We start from the raw sequence: 21695 nt of genomic DNA on the forward strand, positions 1-21695 counted from the left end.
AAATGTATAATAATTGTCTTCCATCAGACAGGAGACATGCAGAGCCATTCTCATGGGCACAAGACACAGGTGATAAGCCATGCAATTCTCTATGGACTCATTCTCCCCTCTATGTATACATGACATGGAAACAAGAGAAAAAAAAACCTCCCCCCATTCTAAATCTTGCGTTGCTCCTCCTTCTGTGCCTCAGCCTCAGCTGCTTCCTGGGCTTTGCGGTCAACCTCCCGCTTCAACTGATCAGGACGACGGACAGCGATATCCTTGGGTCGGAAGTCACTGAACAAGCTCTTGAGCACATTCTCAATCAGCCAGCAACCGGCATAATCGAAGATCATCAGCACGGTCAGGGTGACCTTGAACTCCGTGCTGAAAGGAACCAGACGCAGCTTCTCGTTGATTTCGGGCACAAACTCGGTCGCGCAGGAGAAGGCAATCGCGGTAGCGCCGACCAGACCCCAGTACATAGCACGGTTCTCACGAATGGATTCGCGGAAAGGACGGCCCTGGTAGTTGATGGAAAAGGTCGAGATCTGCTGGATCAGTTGAAGCAAGTAGATGGCGCTGTTCAACAAGGACGGCTCAAATTCGCCCTCGAGATCGATGTTGTCGCCTCTCCTAAAGCATTGATTAACATGTGTTTCCGGTCGCAAGAATTCGCATGAACACTTACGGCTCAATCTTATACACGTATTGAGTCAGGTAGATCAGAGTGACGATGTGGATCGCAAACTGTCCGAGCACGGAGCCAATAATGTACACATTAAAGATGTTGGGTTGCGGGCGCTCCTTAGAAAGACCCTCGACAGACTAGAAGCGGGAGAAGAAAAGCGTCAGTCAAAGCAAAAATGAGGATGAGGGGGAGGAGATTATCTGAACATACCTTGGCACGAGAAATGGACAAGAAGCAGACACTCATCATCATACCACTAATGGTGACCTGACCATCTCCAAACTTGATGCCGTCCAGATAGATGACACTCAGACTGTAGGCACTGATGAGGCAGTTCAAAGCGAGAATCTTGTACATTTGGATAGTGGCAACCAGAGTGCAACGACCCTGACGGATGATGTTGGGGATGGCGACAACGTTGGCAAGTTTGCTGGTGAAAGGAGCGGCACAGGAAGCATCACCGAGTTTGATGGTAGGCGGCTCACTTTCGTCCAGCTCCGCCTCCAACATGGACGAAGTAAGCTTGTCGGCAAAGCCTGCTGCTGCGACCTGGGCCTGCTGCTGGCGTTGTTGTTGTGGAGTCAGGTTAGCGTTTGCCTGTTGAAGTGCTTGGGCACCCGGAGAAGTGATGGTTTGAATATCCTCGCCAGGCTTGTCGCCCGCAGCGGCGATCGCTGCCGTGCCCTTCTTCTGCAATTCTCTTTCGATGGCCTTTTGGTAATGTGGGTTTCCGGGGCCAGGGGGGTACAGATGAGCGATGGGAAGAGGGACCGGCGGCGCTGGCTGGTTGAACCGTTGCATCATGCCAGCCTGCTTCTCGTACAACTCCTTCATCTTGGTGACACGGTAGTGGTCGGCGATCTTGGTCAGGTCTTCCGGGGAACCATTCAGAAGCGCAACACCCACATGAGCCTGCTTGAGAGCACCGACGTCATTGGTGCCATCACCACACATGAGGGTCGTGTAGCCAGCGTCTTTGAGACCGAGCAGAATTTCTTCCTTCTGCTTGGGCGAGACACGAGCGTAAACCCAAGTATGGCGGAGAAGGTCGGACAGAGCCTTCTGGCCCTTGAATTTAGCGAGAGCATAACCGGTGATACAGATGTCCTTGGACTTCAAGATCTCGGGGTCCAAAGGCTGAGTCGGGTCAACATCAGTGTTCAACTTATCGTCAATGGTACGCCACACGATTCTGGTCCCAGAAGTATCGTGCTCGGGCGCGTCAAGAATGACAACCTCGCGATCAACAATCTCCACCTGGCGAGCCACATGAACAGCGGTGAGGGGATTGTCACCCGTGATCATGACAACACGGTGGCTGCTTTCGTTCAACATACGAACGGCCTTGATGGCGTCGTCCTTGAGAGGGCACTGCAAGACCAAGAACCCAGCAAACAGTAGCTCAGACTCAACTTCCTCACGAACGAAGTTGTTCACGCGGTTTTGAGAAAGTTCGGACTCGTGCGAGAGATACTTGTAGGCGAGAGCGAGCACGCGGGCTCCATTGCGAGTGAAGTACTTGAAAGTCTCTTCGTAGTTGGAAGGGGCGTTCACGAGCATAGTCTGAATGGTCTCGGGAGCACCCTTCACGGCAACGAGAGTCGACTTGCTCTTCTTGGATGTCTTTGGGTCGAAGGCGGTGACGATAGAAATAGTACTCGATCTTTTTAGCGCAGAAGAGAATTGGAATCTTCTCTTGACCTGCACGGACTCGACAGGACGAGATTGAACGACGGGCGCGGATCCCTTGCAGGTAAGAGTGTCGTTTCTGCCCAGAGTCCAGCCAAGCCACTGCAGTGTGGCCTTCTCCATAGGGTCACCCACAACCTCGCCCTCGTCAAGTTTCACCAAAGCGTGGGCACTGGCGAGCACAAGGGTAGTATCAGGCCCAATAGCCGACACCTTTGCCAGATCAGTGTGAGCACCGTCCGCTTCAACGGTGGCGCCTGAATGGCCGAGAGTCAATCCAGCGATACCGTCAACAACGAGATCTTCACCAGTCAGGGTGCCTGTCTTGTCAAAGCAAGCAATGTCCACGCGACCGGCAAATGGAATACGGAACGGCTCGGTGCAGAAAATGGCAAACTTGCTCAAGGCTGCGAGACTGGTATTGACCGCCAAGCTGAGCTCCATAGGAAGCTCGGGGGAACGACACTCGTGATGATAAGGACACAGTCCAAGAGGAGCTTTGAACGTTTGCGGTCCTTCTGCACACCCTCCTGCCAGACATACCAAGATGCGGCAATCGCGAAGATGAGGAGGAAGAGAATGAAGAGCAGAGCCTCGGCGTTGTTGGCGGAGACGCGTTCGGTGGAGTAGATCATAGTTCGCACCAGGCTGCCCTGGCTGGTCTCGAAGCCGGTCTTCACAACGACACCCACCGCACCATTATCGGGAGGGGGGCGTACACCAGCAGGCAAACTCTTCGACATGTCCTCACCATTGGAGTTGGGGTGCGTGATCTGGAGGACCTTGGTGCCTCCGTGTACGAAAGAGTTCTTGTCCAATCCGTCGGGCTCAATGAGATCCTCACCAGGTCGCAGTTGAATAGATTCCTTGAGAAGCGGCGTGCTCTCTCCAGAAAGCATAGCCTCGTTGACGATCACACTTCCCTCGATAAGAAGAATATCGCAAGCAACGCCGCCGTCCTCCTTGGTGCGGTTCACAGACATGAGGTCGCCAGGAAGAAGCTTGTCGCTGGTAATCTCCTGCCACTTGTTCTCTCGGTGCACCCAGACATCGTATGGCTTGATGTTCATCGAACGGAACTCACTGAGGGTCCTCTGGCGTTGCCAAACAACTGTGCTCTCGAATGCGACAAGCATGAAAAGCGTGAACAACGAGTAATACCAGTATTCATCCAGCATCCACAATCCAACACAGAACACCTGGAAGACGAAGAACGGTGCCACAGCGTGCTCTTGGAACAGCTCAACGAATGTCGGGACGGGGATGTCGAAGGTGTTGTCGCCATAGTGGTGCTGCACCCGTTCAAGCTCGGCCTTGGTTGTCAGACCCTTGGTCTGCTGGAACACCTTGAGAGCCGGCTTCGGTTCTGCGTCAAGCGCGTAGGACAAGGGGGCAAAGGTGCCAGTCTCGGGGTAGAACAGGAAGCGACGCTTCTGGAAAAGGAACGAGATATTCTTCTTGCCACCGAAGTTCTCGCGAACGAGGGGGCAGATCTCGGCAGTGCCGGCATTTGTGATAGGAATGATCTTGATCAAGCTCGCGGTCTCGACGGAGTTAGCTCGCGTGGTAGTAAAGAGGGTGTTGAGGTTGATATTCCATTTGGTCATCAACCAGAAGAGCGACTGGACCGTGATGATGGACCCCGCGAAGACGAAGGTCCATTCTTGTCCTTGGATGTACGTATCATATCGGTCAGGGGAGAGGTAAAAGGCGAAGAAGACGGGCCATATGATCAGAAAAGGCCAAACGTAGGTATGAAGCTGAACAGGGAGAGGATTATGCAGAGATGCAAATTGGATCTGGGGATCATCTGCAAGCCGTGCCCTATTGACAGGATTAGCATCTTCAATGACATTCCTGTCGCTGTCGCAGGGGCAGTGGATTTGGATCAGGGACACCACTCACATTTTGGCGATTGGGATGACCACTGCCGAGAACCTGGAAAGAGCGACCTAGATTCTCATGCACAGACCCCACACAAATTTTAATCGAGAGGAGACACGAGTGAAAGAAGACACTTCCGAGCAGAAGAAGCCACCTCTGCGGTATAATTTGGGGTTCGCCCCTCGGATCCGCTCGCACCAATGGCTTATGTAAGGCTGGGCTCTCCGCGGCGCCGACCGCCCGCCGCACGGGTTCCATTTGAAGGCATTGGGATGCTGAAACAGGCAGTCGGGAGACAGCCGGATCGGCCTGCATTAATGTCTTTTGAGCCGGTAGCGATATATTTTATAAATGTTTTCATCCCTTCAACCAGCCCTGCCGGGCTAGCTCAATCGGTAGAGCGTGAGACTCTTAATCTCAAGGTTGCGGGTTCGACCCCCGCGTTCGGCTATTCCTACAAAAACAAACCTGAGATATCTTTTTGCTTCATGGAGTGTTACCATTCACATCGACTGCGATGTGTCGTGGGCTCCACGAGAGTCTTCAACCTATTTTTTTTTTTTTTGTCTTTACTCCAAAGTTGAACCTCTTCGGAAATACATGCATCCACATCCATGATATGCCTTCCCAACGGTTGCGATTCACCGCCGTCAAATTTGTTGGGGTCGCGGTTAGAGAATATCTTCTAGTTCGGATCAGGACGCGCATTTGAGAAGTGGTCGCAATTGATCCAATGGAAATCTACATATGTCTAGGTAATCATTCTGCTGTCTGGGCATACTTTATACTATGGAGAATTCGCGGAATAGTTAGGCGTAAAATTATGACCGTCACATTCCGGGGACCAGGCTCGGAGAGTGTTGCGTGTGCGTCGTTATATATAAAGGCCGAAATTGTGGAGTCTTATATCGATATGCATGTACTTAGGTACCCGTTGCCGTACAGGTAGAAGCGCAACCCGAAACCAAGCAAGAGCCCTCGTGTAAAGGGTCTATCTACCATCCGACAGGGTTGGAATAGAGTCCCAATTCCAAATATTAGATACCTAGGTGGTAGCCCGCTAGAAAAACCCCTAGGGAAATGGATACCTACCAGTACTCCGAATCTGACCATGGCTTAGATAAGGATTGATCCCATCACACTACAAGGGACAAGGTAGCTCTCGCCCGGGCAAGCGTACCTTGGAAATATACAGTCCGTATAAAACAGCCTATTCCATCAAACAACGCGAGGAAACCCAGCAGCCGAAGACATCGAATAAACTTATCCCTCGGTGATAGGCAGTGCCAAGCAAACTAATAATGAGGGCACTGTGCTTTTTTCTCTCTGTACCTTGCTAATTCACAAGCAACCGGGCGCCCCCAGTAAATCATGACTGACGTCTCAATGTCGGGTCAAAGCATGGAGTGAAACGAGGATGCATGGAAGAAGCAGAACGGCCGAAAAGGACCTATTGAATCGCTCACCAAGAAAGCCGGCCATTCGAACAAAAGTTCTGAGAATCATGGTGCAATGCACGGAACAGCTAAGCTCCACGACAGCTCGACAGCCAAGTCTCTAAGCCAAAACAGCCGGGTACGTCTGGAACAGGGTGGAAGAAGAACCTCACGAACCCGCTAACCTCGGGCAAGTCTGACCTGGCGAGTATGAGCCTAGTTCGCCCCGTCCGCAGAATCAGCCTTCTCCGAGAGTTTCTTCACCAGCTCCGTCAGTAGAGCAACCTGCTCTTGCAACTGCCGAACCTCCAGAGTACAGGCGTCCGTTTTGACGTCAGGACTGCTCTGTCTGACTTCTTCCTTCCAGCTATCATCCAGATCGAAGTTGACATCACTGGCCACATGTTCCCACTCCTGCGTACAGTCGTCATCTTCTTCTCCATGTCGACGATTCCATCTGATTTTGGCGGCCTGGCGAGTCTCGACCCACGCGGCCACGACAAGAAGAGGCGCGTATAAGATGCCCATGACAATATCGTTAACCTTGGCGTAGCTTTTGGTCGAAAGCCACCACTCAAAGGGAATGACAAGGAACACAATCTCAATCAGATTGAAAGCTGGTGACAGGTGAGCAAAGGAATTCAACAAAGACATGACCCGAAATGGCGACTTACGTGCAATGAAAACGTTCTCGTCGGGAGCGCGCACGAATTGCATGGTCTTTGCGGCGAAAATGGCCATGAACTCGTCGTTGGCATTGCCAGAAATATCCTCATAGGCGCTGTTGTAGAGGGCGATCAAGATATTCAAGAGAACTAAGGTCGTGTCAGACAGGGGCGAAGGTCTACCACTCATCGACGGCATGAATACATACCGATCATGACCACAAAGTTGAACACATAGTAGAGAATGATTCCGAATGGGAATGCAAAGTCTTGGAAGATCTCAAACTCGGGGCTTTGCATAACACTGTTCGCCATGCCTTGAATGATGGGCCCAGTCATATCGACATCGCTGTCAACTTGAGACATGCCAATGAATGCTTGGAAAAATCCAACAAGAACCACAAAGAGCAGAGCGAAGAATATGATACTCTCCTTCATCATGACCCGCAAGACCACGAACATGGCCCCGAAGAATCGGAAAGAGTCGAGATACAGCATCATGCGCATCCAGAACATGGGACCTGAAAATGCAAGGAAGTTGTAGCTAAGCCCGTTAAAGCGTTCTCGCTGTGCGTGATGGGTAGAGGGGGAATGGGCCAAGGCCACGCAGCGCATCGCGAAGGAAATCGCGAGCAAAGCGTAGAGAGTTGAATTGAAGGCATTCCAAAATTTGAAGTAGTTGCGTCCCACTTTCCAGAATTTTGCAACTTCGTCGCAGATAAAACCAAGAGTCATCAGATAGAGAATCCACTCCGCCAGATCAAGATCACCGGTGGGGTTGACGGTATTAATGACAGCTGTGTAGAGACACAGGTAGACCAATGAAAAAATAATCTGACAGATGTTCTGATATAAAGGCGTTCTCATGCGATCGGGGTGGAAGTGAACCCAGTAGTCAGTGCTTGATTTATCTCTGTACTCCACGAAATTTGTCGGGTTTCCCTCTTCCTGGCAGATCCAGCCGCGCCAGATGTACTGAATACATTTCTGATACCCAGAGGAGCCAATAACCCGTAGCGCATGGAGGTCGATCGCGCGCTCGACTACATTGGCGGGCGAGCTCTCCTCCCCTTCGATAAAGATCGAGTAGCGCTTCAGTAAGATATTCTTGAGCAAATGATCCTGGTCGGGTTCGGATTCAATGCTGGTAGAGGAAGTTCAGTGTTATGAGGAGATCGACATCATCAGACACAGGGCCGGGGAGGGAGGTTGCTTACATGCGCTTCGCAATAACCTCACAGGCAGTCGCACGTCCATGGTGAAGATCAGCGTCCCACAGTTCAATATTGGCTTGCATTTTGAACCACCGTAGACAGACGATCAAGCAAAACACTACACAGGCGCTGTAGTCTTCGCCACCCGCCCGTTTGGCTGTTTGGACCACATGCTCAGATATGATCCGGCTGTTGGAGTCGGTCAAGGCGCTTTCGTCGAGCTCACAACAGACCACCTGCTCAATCTGGTATCTCAAGCGCAAAGCAACCTTAGCAATCTCCTTGGCAGACTCGAGTCCCTGAGCTTCGTCGCGTTCATGTGTTGGGAGGACTGCGACACGGTCAGCAATCATCTCACAGCTAGAGTCGAGAATGACGTACGTCTCTGCCGTTCCGCCTCCGCACGGTGTTGGGCTTCGCGACGAGCGCCCACTATAGAATCCCATATGCCCATGGCGAGTAAAGAGTGGAGATCTATCTGATGAATTCAGATCGCCGCAATTGCTTTTGGATTCTCGTCCGCCGTGGGATTTGTACTCCAAGCCAAAAGAGAGGTTCTTGGAGGAGGTACTGTGCAGACAAACCCAGACCGCGTGTGAACCTTAAAAGACATTCCCGGTTGTCTCTTGCACTCCCTAGACCGTTCTGGGACAACCGGCGACTAGCGCCATGCGCCAAAGTGGCACGAAGCTCTGGAAAACCATGGACACGCCTACTGAACGAGTGTTCTTGAAATTTGGAAATCGGAACCTAGCCAGGGCAGGAGAAAATTTGCCTGGGTATAATCAAAGTACGTAGGAAGTGAGATTCCCTCCGCCTGTGGGTTAGACTACGGCAAGCGCAAGGTCTCGTTTAGAGATAGTTTTAGAAGGTGTTACTGGCATTGACCGTCTCGATTCGATGGCACCACAACAAATGTACGTGAGCAATTCAGATCTCGCATCCCAAGCCCCGAAAAAAAAGTCCCTCTTGGAGAAGAAGATACAACGGGGGTGGGATCCCACCGACTGCTGAATTGTGTCTGCGACGCGGCCCCGAGCGATGCGACAACCCACCCCCGAGCTCGGGGCGCAGGCGATCGAACACTCTCGAGTCAAGGGCAGTCTCTGCCTGTAGTCATGCAATTGAGCATGTCTCGTCGAGTCCTTGTCTGTCATCTCATTGATCGCGTAAATGTGCATGGCTTTTTCTCTATCCGTTGTGCTCAGCCTTCTCCGTCTTTCTCTCCCCCACACAGCTTTTTTCTGCGGAGCACGAATGGCAACGCAGCGCCAGGGATCCCCCAGAATCTAGCAAAGTTGGAGGCGATCCCTTACGCCGCAGGGACACCCTCGTCACTCTCGGACTCGCTCTCGTCACCGCTGACCTCCATGTTCTCGCGCTCCCGCTTGTCCATCAGCTCCTGCAGCATGGCGTCATCCTGCTCTGTGACAGCCTTGGGTGCCATCTTGACGGTGCAGTTACCACCGGCCTCCTTGATCTTGGCGGCGATGTTCTCGATCGCAGCCTCGAGCATCTGGATACCCTGGTTCTTGTCCAAAGACTGGTTGGTCAGGACGTAAAGAGGGGGGGCGACCAGCTTGACCTTGATCTGGTTCTCGGGAGTGTTGTTTGCCTCGGCGGTGCGGAGAGCCTCCTTGACGGCATCGATACCCTCGTAGCCGAAGCAGGTCACCTCGATATCGGCACGGACCTTGGTCGGGTGGGGGGTCAACTTCTTGCTGATGTACTGCTGCAGCTCCTTCTTGACGACGTCGTTGGGGAATTCGATCTCGTTCCAGACATCGGGGTTACTGAAAGACAAGTTTGGTAGTTAGTAATGAGGTTCTTTGGTGCTTCTGTTTCAGATTCCCGCCCTGGAACCCAATCTCCCCAATCTCGGCTGGGCAGAGGTCCCTGTAGCAACGTACGTGATAGAGATCTTGAAGGCATCGTGAGAGTGGCCGTATTTCCGGTTCAAGGGCCAGGCAATCTGCTGGTAAAGGGTCTCCAGGGGGGTCTGGGTGGCCTCGGCGACGTGGCGCATGATGGAGTGCACGGCCTTGCTCTTGTTGTAGCGCTCTTCGCACTTGACGACATCCTCGGGCGAGACACGGCGCTTGGAAAGATCAATGTAACCTATGAAAAAAAAAACCACGGATCAGTCAAACTGAGACATTCAACTTGAATACTCGGAAATCATTTCTGGCGCACCCTTCTCCTTGTCAACACGCAGGACAATGACGACCTCGTTCCGGCCGATACGGATCAACTTCTGAATACTACGAATACGTCTTCGCGACAATTCAGAGAGCAGAATCATGCCGTCGATGTTGTCGTATTCCAACAGCTTCACGTATGCGCCCATTTCGGCGATCTGTTACACCGACACCCAAGATAAAATCGTTAGCTCCAAATTCCTCGAGTTGGTATTCCCAAGATTGCAAAAGGCCGTACCTGCTTGACGTTGACCATGACATAGCTGTCCACCTCGGGGTACTTCTCCTCGTAGAATCGGCAATTTGTTAACGACATTTTGGCGGGGTTGCGCTGCGCGGTTCGACGTGAAAATTTCAGGCGGACGACAGGACTGAAAAAACGGCAGTCCGAGCGATGGGTATGATCAAGCCTCGAGTGACAGGATCTGAAGGAGCCGAGGCAGTGAGAAGCGTCTTGAGTGAGGGACTTGCAATAAGAAGCTCGTCTGAAATCACTCTTTGTGGCGGGCTCAAAACCCACATTGACTGCGGTCACGGGACCTGGCCATCCGGCGTTCGAAGTACAATAGTCACGTGATATGGACGGCTCTCCGAAGAGGACTGCAGGAAGTGTATGGGTGTCAACACAGGCCATCGAACAAATCAATGAAAGCTGCTAGAAGTGGACGGCCGTGGAAGGCTGTGCAGAGATGATTGCTCACAGGGTAAACTGGGGTATTCCAGTAGTTAATAAGCCGCTTTCAAGATGTCTGGATGTCTAGAGTTGGTGGGGTGTATTTATACTATTTACGGTCATTACTTCTCTTTGTTGCAGAGGCTTTGAGGCTACGCCATAAGCGCATGAGTTGGTACCACTGGATGGATGAAATAGTATTCTCTGTACCAGTTTCCCTTCATTTTCCCAAGCATGCTCCCGACGCCTCCAATCTCTTCGGCAAATCACAGTAAGACAGGCCCAAGGTCACCGAATCTTGACATGTCGCCATCAATAACTTGTTGTATGATCAAGTGTTGCACAACACCTAATATCTAATGTACTTGATTTCGTAGGAGTATGGCTGTGGCGGGTACTAAGATAGCAATGTCGAAAAAGTTACCAACAAGTACTATTGTCGGTCTACCCGCCTGGCGTCAGAGGCATTAAAGGCTGGACGAATGAAATCACGCCCGTCCGCAGTGCCGAAGGAACCCGCGCCTGAGAAAAACCTTCCTCTCTCTCTCTTTTTGTTTCTTTGTAATCTTTTGATCGTTTTAATCTCTCCAATGGAGTTTGCTTCTGGACTCTTCCTCTCCTCGCAAGACAGGCTTGTTGGACCGTGGGCCCCACTTATCGCTTATCGGTATCCCTAGTGGCCAGAAACTAATCCATCGAAGGCCGAGGGTCTCTGAATCCTGGCCCTGACACCGCCCATTCCTGGGATCTAAGAAAAATAATAAACTCGACCAGATCTAGATTTCTGACTTTGGCTCGGGAACACATCACTATCAGCGATTTCTCACAAAATAAAAAAAAAGACATCCTCTCCTTTGGGAAGGATGAGCACCGAGTGCTAGAGTTCAATTCGCATAGAGGCTTGTGATCTGAGGTTCAGAGTGCCATCGCGGCGCGTTGCATCATGTCCGAGTCAAGTTCCCTCCTCCGCCAGGATTCGGAGGGGCCGAGGTCTCTCCAAAATCGTATTCTCGACATCTTCCGCAATGGCCACAGCAGAAGACCTTCTCCGGGTCCGGATTCTGGAGATGAAGGTAGAGACATCGCAGGCCTTGGAGTCAATCGCACGAGCGAACCTGACGCCAGAACCCGCTTGTTGGAGTCGTATCACCAGTCTGATCCCATTTGTGGCGAAAGGCGTTGTAGCCATGGCACCTTCTCTCCACGACCCGAGGAGCAGCCAGCGGCGAGCCAGAATCAGGGGCTGGATTCGAGCCTTCTCTTCAATCTCAATGGAAATGGTGACCAAGGGATGAGCACAGCCCAGAGTTATGGCAGTATTGGACAGCCCGAATCACGGCCCGAGTCTGATTTTACGCCGCAAATGAAATCGTCTCTTTCGGCACTGTCGATGAACGATGACAAGAAGCAGTGAGTAACCCACCGTGAATTGCGACCATGAGTCGACCACGGCTAGTGGAAATCTAAGCAAGAGGCACAGATACATTTCGTACTATATCCCTTTTTTCAACTGGATCGGTCAATATCAATGGTCATTCCTTCGCGGTGACTTGGTCGCTGCACTCACAGTATCGTCGATCTATATTCCGATGGCGCTGTCACTGGCATCCAACCTTGCTCACGCGCCACCCGTCAACGGTCTTTATTCCTTCGTGATCCATCCATTCGTCTATGCTATCCTGGGAAGCTGCCCTCTCTTGGTGATCGGACCAGAAGCGGCGGGATCACTCTTGACGGGTGCGATTGTGAAAGCCAGTATGCCAAGCAATAGCCCTCAAGATGATGATCTCATGGAGAGCGCCATCATTATCGGCATTTCGACGGCCATGGCGGGATCCATGATCCTCGTGGCCGGAATCACTCGTCTAGGATTCCTGGACAATGTCCTGAGTCGGCCTTTCCTCCGAGGCTTCATCACCGCCATTGGCTTCGTCATCTTCGCCGATCAGTTGATTCCGGAGCTGGGCCTCGCGGACCTCGCCAAAGAGGCGGGGGTCAGCCACGGCACGACTGTCGAGAAGCTCACCTTCATTGTACGGAACGTTGGAAAGAGCCACGGTCTGACAGCAGCAGTCTCACTCATCAGCTTCTCCATCATCATGTTCTTCCGGTAAGTAGAGAGTGAATGGGACGTGCATCTAGCTTGTAATGGGCTTATGAGACTGACCACAAATGTTGCGCAGAACATTGAAGAAGTGGATGATGCCTCGCTTCCCTCAGGTGATTTATTTCCCAGATCGCTTCATCGTGGTGGTTCTATCAGCCGTGCTAGCCTATACCTTGAAGTGGGAGAATAAGGGTCTTGAACTGCTCGGACACACTGAGATCAGCTCCAGCCAACTCTTCACCTTCCAGTGGCCGTTCCGCTTCAGCCATATGAGACACGTTCGTACAGCGATGAGCAAAGCTTTCATCATCACGCTGCTCGGCTTCTTCGAATCGTCAGTTGCCGCGAAGGGACTCGGAGACGGAAAACCCGACGGGATCCAGGGAATGCACATGAGTGCGAACCGAGAAATGGTAGCGTTGGGCGTAGCAAACGTGCTTGGCGGTTGCTTCATGTCTCTTCCGGCGTTCGGCGGATACGGTCGAAGCAAGGTCAACGCCCAGACCGGTGCGCGCACACCGATGAGCAGTATCTTCCTAAGTCTCATCACTCTCTTTGCCATTCTCGTGCTGCTACCATATCTTTCGTATCTTCCGGTAAGCAAAACCCTCCAGGTCTGAGACAATAAGTAAGCGTGAACCCTCCGAACTACAGCTGACGCCGTCCAGAAAGCCGTCTTGTCGTCGATGATATCCGTCGTCGCCTACAGTCTTGTTGAAGAGTGTCCCCACGATCTCATCTTCTTCCTCCGCCTCCGAGGCTGGACTGAGCTCACCCTCATGTTTCTGATCTTCACCGCCACGATATTCTACTCCCTCGAGCTCGGAATGGCATTGGGGATCGGATTATCCGTCATCATTCTCATCCGCCACGCCACTCAGCCACGGATTCAGATCCTCGGCAAGGTCCCTGGCACTCAGACCCGTTTCGAGAACGCCGAACTTCAGCGGGAAAATGTGGAACTCATCGAGGGCGCCTTGATCGTCAAAATTCCAGAACCTCTCACCTTTGCCAACACAGGCGATTTGAAGAATCGTCTTCGACGCTTGGAGCTATATGGATCAAGCCGGACGCATCCATCTCGTCCTCGCATGCGACCTGCGGAAAACAACAAGAATATCATTTTCGACGTCCACGGCGTCACGAGTATCGATGGTTCCGGCACGCAAGTGCTCTATGAGATTGTCCGTGCGTACACAGAGCAAGGTGTGCGGGTGTTCTTCTGCCGCGTTCCCACCTCGAGCGTGTTTCGGATGTTTGAAAGGAGCGGTATTGTTGAACAATGTGGCGGTCTCACGCACTTTGTGCCTCGCGTCGACGAAGCGTTGCGGTTGGCGGAGATTGAGGAGCAAAGTGATATGTAGATGGTGGTCCTGGGGATAACAGCAGTTCAGGGCGGTACGAGAGGAGGATTTGATCTACCTTACCTCTCTGCTGCTGGACGTGGACAAGATTTGTCATCTTTTTTTTGTTGCATGCTCCAGTCTATGGGTTACTAAACGGTACTATATTGGGGTTGGATTTTATTGATGATGTACGCAGGGGGTGCTTATGATTGTTTGCAGCTTGTTCTGGCCTGTAAATATTGACACGAACAAAATGTGATACCACTGTACGACACAAAGGAAGCCCTTTTGCGGTTTCATCGCATAGCAAAGTTCAACCCTGCACAGGGCTAGCTACGACTAGGGCGGTAGATAGCACGCTTGAGTGAGGAGCTGACAAAGGTGAAGCCCAAGCTCTCGACAGGCCTCTACAAGTGCAGAGTCAAGTGCTGTGCGAGGGGCATCCCACCAATCGCCTCGAGTGGCAGGGTCTTCCTGGATCTCACAGACCCAGGACAATGACGGCTCAGATGGACCATACTCAATGCTTCCTGCACAAGAGAGCAAGGCCATTTACTGACCAAGCATCACCCGGTCCCACACTGGAAAAAGCTGGAGTCGCCATGTCGAGAAACCATCCACAAAAGCGATGAGAAACACCTCACCACCAAGCGAACCAATTGGCATCATCCGATAACAATCAACAGTATAAACCGGAGGCGGAAAAAGAAGGGGAAAAAAAGGGAATCTTGTTCTCTTCTCTCAACTCGCACTCAAATCAAGTCGTGCCTAGATCCGCAAGAGTAGCCTTTCGTATAATCGCCCGCAGCAGCGTCTCGCTCGCCTTCACGGACGGAGATACCCGGCGTTCCTCGTCATCGTCCTCGCCCATCTGAGCGGTGCCCACAACGAGTTTCATTCGTCCCTCGCTCCCCAGCACGAATGCAGCACAGGCAACTTTTGCAAGTCGCACATGTTGTCTGGAGACTTTATTCTGTAGCGATCCATCGAGATCCACCTTCATAGCCAGATGCTTTTCAAGATACGCACTGAGATTGGCAATCAGGATACTCTTTGGCTTGCGCTGCGCGACGGGGACCTCCGAAGGAACCTGTAGAAAACCAACGAGCGAGTCACGCGCAATATTCACACTGAGATTGCGTAAAGCTGGCGCGATCGACGAGGAGAAGGCCAGTGAGAGTTGCAGGTCTTTCAGGACTTCTTCGACGAGATGATCTGCACTTGCGCCGTCTCTCGAACCGCGCAATTCTTCAAGGAAGATCTCCAGTCCGGTGCATAGAAATGCAGATGAAAGACGGAGATTTGAACAGTAGGCGTCAAAGGTGGATTGCAAGAAGGTAATGAAGGTTTGTCGGAGTGCAGTGGGGAATTTTGTCAATAGTAAAGGTAGAATCGTCACGCCACTACGCTCTGCCTTTTTTGTAGCAGAGATAGAGGCGGTAGCAGCAGCATCATCAGCAGCAGCAGAGTCAGTCAGAAGAGCGGCTTTGCATGTAATGTTCTCATACTCGAGTGTGACGAGGATTCCGGACAATGATGATTTGCGTGGCTCTTGCTTTGTCGAGAGGAATTCCCACCGACAGTCAATCAATGAGCCTGTTCGAGACAAGGTTTCATCTTCGGTCGTGCTGGTAGGAATATGCAGGCCAGCTAAGACGTCGCCGGTGAGTTGGTCGCGCAATCGCGTGGCATACGCTTTCAGCGCGACTTGATTGTTGAGAAGAGTCGCGAACTCTTTGCCATGATGGAGTGGGGACAGACGGTGGAGATTCCACGAGGTGTTGAAAAGCTCCCTGTGTAAAATTCCCTCCATTTTATTTGTTTTTTTTCTGCTCTCTGTCTCTCTTGAATCTCTTGAAATCTTTTCTTTTGTATCGAACTCTCCCACACGGTCTCGTCGGGGTGGTTGCATTGTTCGGGGCGACGCGCCTTCAATTGCAAACAGAACAAACAACCAGGAGGTGATACTGCGTCGAGAGAAGAGCGCCTTTACTGAAAGCAGTGTTGACTGTTAAATACTGATGATAAATAGCTTCGCACTCTGTATGCAATACAACGCCTGAATGTGCAGTTGATCTCTCCAAATGGACCAAGATTCTAAATGGATTGAACATGATGCTAAATCTTCTGAGAGCACGCAGCAACGCTCACACGAAACACAATGCATGGGTTTATCATTAAGCTCTCCATCCCGGAGCTGGCCGGCAGTCCGGGCATCCCAACACAATCGGCAGGCCGTTCCAAGTCCACACGGTCTCTACGTGGTGTGGCCTCGCTCGCCGCACCTCCATCTCGAGAGACGCAGCGTCAAACCACACGTCCCGCACGGACCGGTGCGAATCACTGTTCGCCGGACCAAATATTAATGATCTCATATGGTCCTTCTCGTGAATCGTCATATCCCGGTGGAAATTGTACATGAACTCCTTCCGTTGGATGCGCTGGTTGCCTCCATCGCCGATCTCGGCGGAGAAAAATTCCACAATTCGAGTAAAAGGGGACCACGTGAGGAGGGCATTGATCCACGTCTCGTCGACCGCCGAGTCCGGCGCAATGGTGTATCGAATGAGAGAGACCAGTAAATGCATGCAGTGATTTGTCGCAACCAGCGCGGCGGTGTTGTGGAAGGGAGGTGCTCGGAGGATTTGGGTTTGCAATTTGCGATACATCTGTCGACGGGTCTCGACGGACACGGGAACGGAGAGCTGTCCGGACTCGTGTGCTCGAAGGAGCAAGTTGGTGTGCTCGCGCTGAGCAGAAGCGAAGCTTTGTAAAAAGTACATCACGTAGTACCTGAAAGGGCCGGACGCTGTCAGTTTTACGCACTAGCGCGGGGAGGAGTTTCAAAGCGTGCGCCTGGCCGGGCACGGCGGTGACATACATGAGAGGGGCGAGATGAAACCAGATACTGGCCTTGCCTTTCTTGACCATCGCGAAACGCTCGGCTTTCTTGACGGGGAAGGACGATCGAAGAAAGACTTGCTCGGTTTGCATAAACCGGTCCATCACCCGGTCTGCTAAGTAATAGCACAGCTTGGAACATTGCTTCTGCCGGGATCGGAGCTCATGGAGGTATCGGAAAGTGTAGAGATGGCCTCCTTTGGCACTCTTAGAGGGCGGAAAGAGGTCAGAGAGAAGCACCATGTCGTCCTCTGGATTACGAGTGTATGTTCGCTTGTCATCGATGGGGGACGGGAGGGTTCCATGACGGCGCTGGCGGAGGTATTGGCGGACAATTTCGTGTTCGTTCAAGGATAGGAGGGCGTGGAAGGCCTTGCAAACAAGTCTCAGGTGGATGAAATCGGTGGTATCGCAGTAGCCGAAGATTTTGATTTGAATCTCGACCGGTAGGCCCCATGGGGACGGAGGGACTGGGGAGTTGACATTTTTCACGCTATGAGCGGCCGGACCGATGATCAGTTAGGTCAGATTCAAAACAGGGCGACGTTTACGGCATGAAGAATTCGGAGAGCTCTCTGTTCCCCCCCAAAAAGGTCCACATAGACCGTGGTGCCAAGGGCACACTCACCCCAATGAGGAGGACGTGGATTCCGAGACGTCGCGGCGATGGGATCGATCTTTGGCTTCTCTTCTCCGGGTCAGTGCAGCTCGAAATTTTTCCACAGCTGGTCGGATCTTGGCGAAGCTGGTCATGCTTGGACAGCGCGAATGATTCACAACGACCCAGCTGTGACCAGGCCGCGCAGACGGAGCGAGGACGAGCTTACGCAAGTTCCACGTCCAGAAATCTTGCAAGAAGAGCAACCCAGAGCCACTCTCCACAAGCTAGTAAGAGCGTATCAAAATCTGACTAAGCGCTCAGGTGCACTCAGGCGCATTGAATTCAATTATCCATTCATCCTATTATCTGCACGAACGGGCTAGCCCGATCAACGAAGAAGCTCTGGTCAAGCTGGATTCCAGACAAGGACGAAGAAGAGTGGATTCTACTCGTCAAGACTTATGATTGGTCCTCCCATCCCCTTTGAGCGGGCAGCCCCCTCGACCTTGCAGCGGATTCCATCTCAACGAACGTGCATTTCATCGACTGCACGCCTCTCTGCCATGCCAAGTCTAACAAGGTGAAGCCTATCGTGAGAAGAAAACTCATACAGGAGGAGGAGGTGTCGGGGATGGCGGCGACACCACTTAATCTGGTATCAGCGCAGTCTCTTTGGTCCAAAAAGAAGGACAGAGCTTCTCGACTTATGTACGAGTGGCCAAGATCTGAGAGCTCCGCCCAGGGCCTGCGCGGTCTCTCTGGATAGGAGAGGCTAATGAAGAGTCTGAATTTCGAGAAATTTCCGGTCCAAGAATAGGAACAGGGTGGACAGCTCTTATTCTGCCACCGCAGATGGCTGTCTGTCCTATCTCACCTTTGCGTCAAGTCTCTTGAATCCGTTGTTAGGGCCCATCATCCATTCTCCTGGTGGGAGATCCGTACCGTTCCGTTGTGGATACGTCAAACATCAAGCTCGGCCGGAGTGATGTGGCCTTCGTTCTTCAATAGTTCTAAGGATGCTCCAAGATGTAAGGGACGATGCGTATTCATTTCCGCACCGAGTATTTCGTCTAGCCTTTCGTCTCGGAAAAAGAAGCAGCCCCGTCGTGTCGTGCAGCGCTACCGCGCGAGACGGGCTTCTCTTCTTACGTCATCCCGCTTGCGTCAATAGCATGGCTCATCACGAGACAAATCCAGTTCACAGTGTCGGTTCGGTCCGGTTATCTGTGACTGAGAGGTAGTCTTGAACACATTTCAGTTCCTTTCTTCTCGGGCGAACAAAGTCGTTTCTTTTTAAGTAGGCTCTTTCAAATCATCACATCAGCAAAACCATCCACTATGGTTAACAACATACTCATCGTGGGAGCGACCCGAGGCCTGGGTGCCTCCTTAGCGACCCTATACTCCAAGGATCCAGCCAACCATGTATTCGGCACAGCACGATCTTCAGAGGCACCATCCACACCAGATATCACCTGGTTGACAGGAATTGATGTCTCGGAGCAGGATGTGGGACAGAAACTGGTCTCCGGTATCCCTGCATCAACCCAGCTCTCCTCGGTAATCATCACGGCCGGGTATTTTGGCTTCGAGACCTTTGATTCTCCCGACTGGGAAAAGCAAGTCAAGATGTACACCACTTCTGCAATCAGCCCCGTCTTTGTGGTTCATCACCTGGTAAAAGCAGGCCTCGTGGGCAACGGAAGCAAGGTGATCATCGTCAGTAGCGAGAGCGGGAGCATCACCCTTCGACATGAGAAAGAAGGCGGAGGCAACTATGGTCACCATGCCAGTAAAGCGGCGTCCAATATGGTTGGGAAGTTGCTAAGCTTGGATCTCAAACCGCAAGGCATTGCCGTAGGGTTAGTCCATCCGGGCTTCATGCGAACGGAAATGACCAAGAGCGTCGGGTTTGATAAGTTTTGGGATGACGGTGGAGGTGAGTCTCACCGTCGATGAACCAAATTTTTCCTCTGAGAGGTGAACATCCTGTTGATCCGTTCTCCCAAAAGCTGTGACTCCCGACGAGGCAGCTCAGTCGCTGGCCTCGTTCATAGAAAGCTTTGACATTAGCAAGACTGGCGAGTATTGGGCACCTCGAGGACCGCGGTACGTACAAACCTCTTTGAAGAAGGCCAAAGGTTCGAAGTTGCGCTAACCACTCTGCATCAGTGACATCGGCACTGCGGAGGCTGTTCTTGGGAAGAACTTGCCCACACCACTTCAACTTCCATGGTAGTCATCAGAAGCTTTTGAGAATGTGGAATAGTGGCGGTAAGAAAGCAAAAAGACTGGACTATCTTGATATGAGGTAACTGATGAGAAAATTCATGGAACTTGGTATTTGATAGATAAAAGTGACCAAGTCTACGTAAGTATTTTCATGAAATTCAGCGCCATCTAGCTGCATCGTTGTAATCCACATGAGTCGTTTGGGCATTCTTGGGTCAATGGGCTGGGCTCAGACACAGGTATCTGGTGGACTGGATTCGTAGGTCTGATTGTTGTTGACGAGGCTTGATTTTTATTTTGTTTGATTGTTTTTTTTCGGTGGTCTGTTGGCTCTTTTTTGGTGGTCATGTGTGGGTGCCCTTGTGGTTTTTGGTTTTCGTTTTTGGTGATGGATGTTTTTATCCCGTCTTTTGGACTTTTTTTTGTTTCGCTTTACAGTCTTTGTCGATGGTTCTCTTTTGCCTGTTTCTGTTCTTTTTTTGTGTGTGTCGCATGATGATAAGGACGGCCAATGCTTGACAGAGAGGATGCTGGCAGCCCCGAAGTAGATAGTCTGAAAGAATAAATCAAGTCAGATATTGTCCACAACAATGACGTTCAGAATGAGGATAGCAGAAATCAAAAAGGGAAACCGACAATTTGGTAAATAGTCTCGTAGACTAACTGACTTGTAAACGCTTCTTCGTCTCCATGTCACCCAGTTTTGTCCGGTGCTTCTTCACCCTGGACGTCCTACCCTACCGTTTGTGCCTCCACCCCGCTTGTGACTGTTGCAAACGGAAATGGCAAAAGAGGGAAAGGGGGGAATGAAAAGTCACAAGGAGTGACAATGTGGGGAAAGAATGGATTGGTCGAGACAGGTCATGACATGACAAAGAGTATATGTCTTGAGGATTGAGTGTAAGAATCACATGATCAGTAGATCAACTGAGAGTGAGCACAAGGTGAGCAATATGCAGACACTGGAGCATTTTTGAGATGGCTTTTTTGTGTGTTGGAAGCTCCAGGTCACTGGAAGGTGATCAAGGTGATAGTAGGCCCTGGAAGCTCAGACAAAAATCCTTGAAGAGACGTTGCCATGACCATAGAGGAGGAGGAGTCATCGACTTTGATCGAGCAGCACAGTGAGAAACGTACGCTCAAAGAAGAGTATCCACTGGTCAAGAGACTTTGAGGTTGACATGTCTTTATGGTAGTGTATTAATGTTAGCGGACATGGGCTGTCCAAATTGATGAGACATGCGTAAGGTATAGTGGTATGACATGGGAGTGTGAAGCGATATAACATGGAAGGTAAGGTGTTATAAGGTGGGTGGGGTAGTCTGGTATGATATGGACAAGGTATAGTGATACGCCATGGAAGGGGTAAGGTGAAATGACATGAAAGGGTACAGTGACATGAGATGGATAGGGCAAGGCGATAGAGATGACATGAAAGAATAAGATGATATGACATGGAAGGGTTAGGCAGATCAAGTGATGTACATAAAACTTACCCATGTTCAACATGTCCATGATCGAAGGGACATAAAAAAAATGACATGACAACATCACATGATGATATGAGAATAGATGAAACACGTCTGTGTTGATGGTCTGTCACCAGAGTAGGTAGAGGTGCAGTGGGACAAAAGGATGAGATTGACGAGAGTCGTAGGGGAGAGAAAAGAAGAAAGGAAGAATCAGAGGGGGACCAAGCTATTTATACAAGAGGGGGATGAATCAAATTGAGCAAACAATAGCAGACACAGACGTAAAGGACAACCAAGGATGGAAGGAAGGTACCTCGTCCACTAGCACAGAAGTGTATGGGAGGTCCTTCCTGGATCAAACCGTGTCAAGGGCTGGAGGTTAAGCATCTCCAAGCTTTCAATGCTCCCCGCCCATTCTCACGGCCTGCACAGACAGATAGGCAGGATCAGCATGAGCAGATTTCTCTAGGGCTTGTTCTTCCTGTCCCTATTTATGGATGTATATTCTGAATTCCCAATGGGCAATAATTACTAAATCGAATTGGATATAGTGTAGATTCTCAAGCTCTCGATATGTAGGGTAGATGATTATCTAATACCTGGC

The 21695-nt window shown here is 51.2% G+C and overlaps 8 protein-coding genes and 1 non-coding gene across 9 annotated transcripts; 3 read left to right on the forward strand and 6 right to left on the reverse strand.

Moving 5' to 3' along the window:
• Positions 1 to 158: 158 nt before the first annotated feature.
• On the reverse strand, positions 159 to 4561 carry POX_b02811 (Manganese-transporting ATPase 1; the record flags this gene model as incomplete). The annotated part of the gene is made up of 5 exons (XM_050111719.1): positions 159 to 618; positions 674 to 810; positions 884 to 2777; positions 2906 to 4186; positions 4335 to 4561. The coding sequence occupies 5 exons, from the start codon at positions 4559 to 4561 to the stop codon at positions 159 to 161; spliced, it is 3999 nt and encodes a 1332-aa protein (XP_049972065.1).
• A 62-nt stretch (positions 4562 to 4623) lies between these two features.
• Positions 4624 to 4696, forward strand: POX_tR041. The gene has a single exon. It is a non-coding gene; the product is annotated as a tRNA-Lys (tRNA).
• Positions 4697 to 5898: 1202 nt separating this feature from the next.
• On the reverse strand, positions 5899 to 8015 carry POX_b02812 (uncharacterized protein; the record flags this gene model as incomplete). The annotated part of the gene is made up of 5 exons (XM_050111720.1): positions 5899 to 6299; positions 6357 to 6497; positions 6557 to 7491; positions 7565 to 7892; positions 7943 to 8015. 5 exons carry the CDS (start codon positions 8013 to 8015, stop codon positions 5899 to 5901), a joined length of 1878 nt encoding a protein of 625 aa, XP_049972066.1.
• Positions 8016 to 8873: 858 nt separating this feature from the next.
• POX_b02813 (Eukaryotic translation initiation factor 2 subunit alpha) lies at positions 8874 to 10075 on the reverse strand (the record flags this gene model as incomplete). Its single annotated transcript, XM_050111721.1, has 4 exons — positions 8874 to 9354; positions 9472 to 9679; positions 9755 to 9917; positions 9998 to 10075. 4 exons carry the CDS (start codon positions 10073 to 10075, stop codon positions 8874 to 8876), a joined length of 930 nt encoding a protein of 309 aa, XP_049972067.1.
• A 1300-nt stretch (positions 10076 to 11375) lies between these two features.
• On the forward strand, positions 11376 to 13903 carry POX_b02814 (uncharacterized protein; the record flags this gene model as incomplete). Its single annotated transcript, XM_050111722.1, has 4 exons — positions 11376 to 11842; positions 11913 to 12542; positions 12616 to 13135; positions 13208 to 13903. 4 exons carry the CDS (start codon positions 11376 to 11378, stop codon positions 13901 to 13903), a joined length of 2313 nt encoding a protein of 770 aa, XP_049972068.1.
• Positions 13904 to 14224: 321 nt separating this feature from the next.
• POX_b02815 (uncharacterized protein) lies at positions 14225 to 14437 on the reverse strand (the record flags this gene model as incomplete). Its single annotated transcript, XM_050111723.1, has 1 exon — positions 14225 to 14437. The coding sequence occupies one exon, from the start codon at positions 14435 to 14437 to the stop codon at positions 14225 to 14227; it is 213 nt and encodes a 70-aa protein (XP_049972069.1).
• A 205-nt stretch (positions 14438 to 14642) lies between these two features.
• Positions 14643 to 15698, reverse strand: POX_b02816 (uncharacterized protein; the record flags this gene model as incomplete). Its single annotated transcript, XM_050111724.1, has 1 exon — positions 14643 to 15698. The coding sequence occupies one exon, from the start codon at positions 15696 to 15698 to the stop codon at positions 14643 to 14645; it is 1056 nt and encodes a 351-aa protein (XP_049972070.1).
• Positions 15699 to 16062: 364 nt separating this feature from the next.
• Positions 16063 to 17539, reverse strand: POX_b02817 (uncharacterized protein; the record flags this gene model as incomplete). The annotated part of the gene is made up of 3 exons (XM_050111725.1): positions 16063 to 16678; positions 16767 to 17279; positions 17415 to 17539. 3 exons carry the CDS (start codon positions 17537 to 17539, stop codon positions 16063 to 16065), a joined length of 1254 nt encoding a protein of 417 aa, XP_049972071.1.
• A 1186-nt stretch (positions 17540 to 18725) lies between these two features.
• On the forward strand, positions 18726 to 19626 carry POX_b02818 (uncharacterized protein; the record flags this gene model as incomplete). Its single annotated transcript, XM_050111726.1, has 3 exons — positions 18726 to 19326; positions 19400 to 19496; positions 19560 to 19626. The coding sequence occupies 3 exons, from the start codon at positions 18726 to 18728 to the stop codon at positions 19624 to 19626; spliced, it is 765 nt and encodes a 254-aa protein (XP_049972072.1).
• Between the last annotated feature and the right edge of the window lie 2069 nt (positions 19627 to 21695).

Source organism: Penicillium oxalicum, chromosome II (assembly GCF_001723175.1).
Source record: "Penicillium oxalicum strain HP7-1 chromosome II, whole genome shotgun sequence".
In the NCBI taxonomy this organism is placed as follows: Eukaryota; Fungi; Ascomycota; class Eurotiomycetes; order Eurotiales; family Aspergillaceae; genus Penicillium; species Penicillium oxalicum.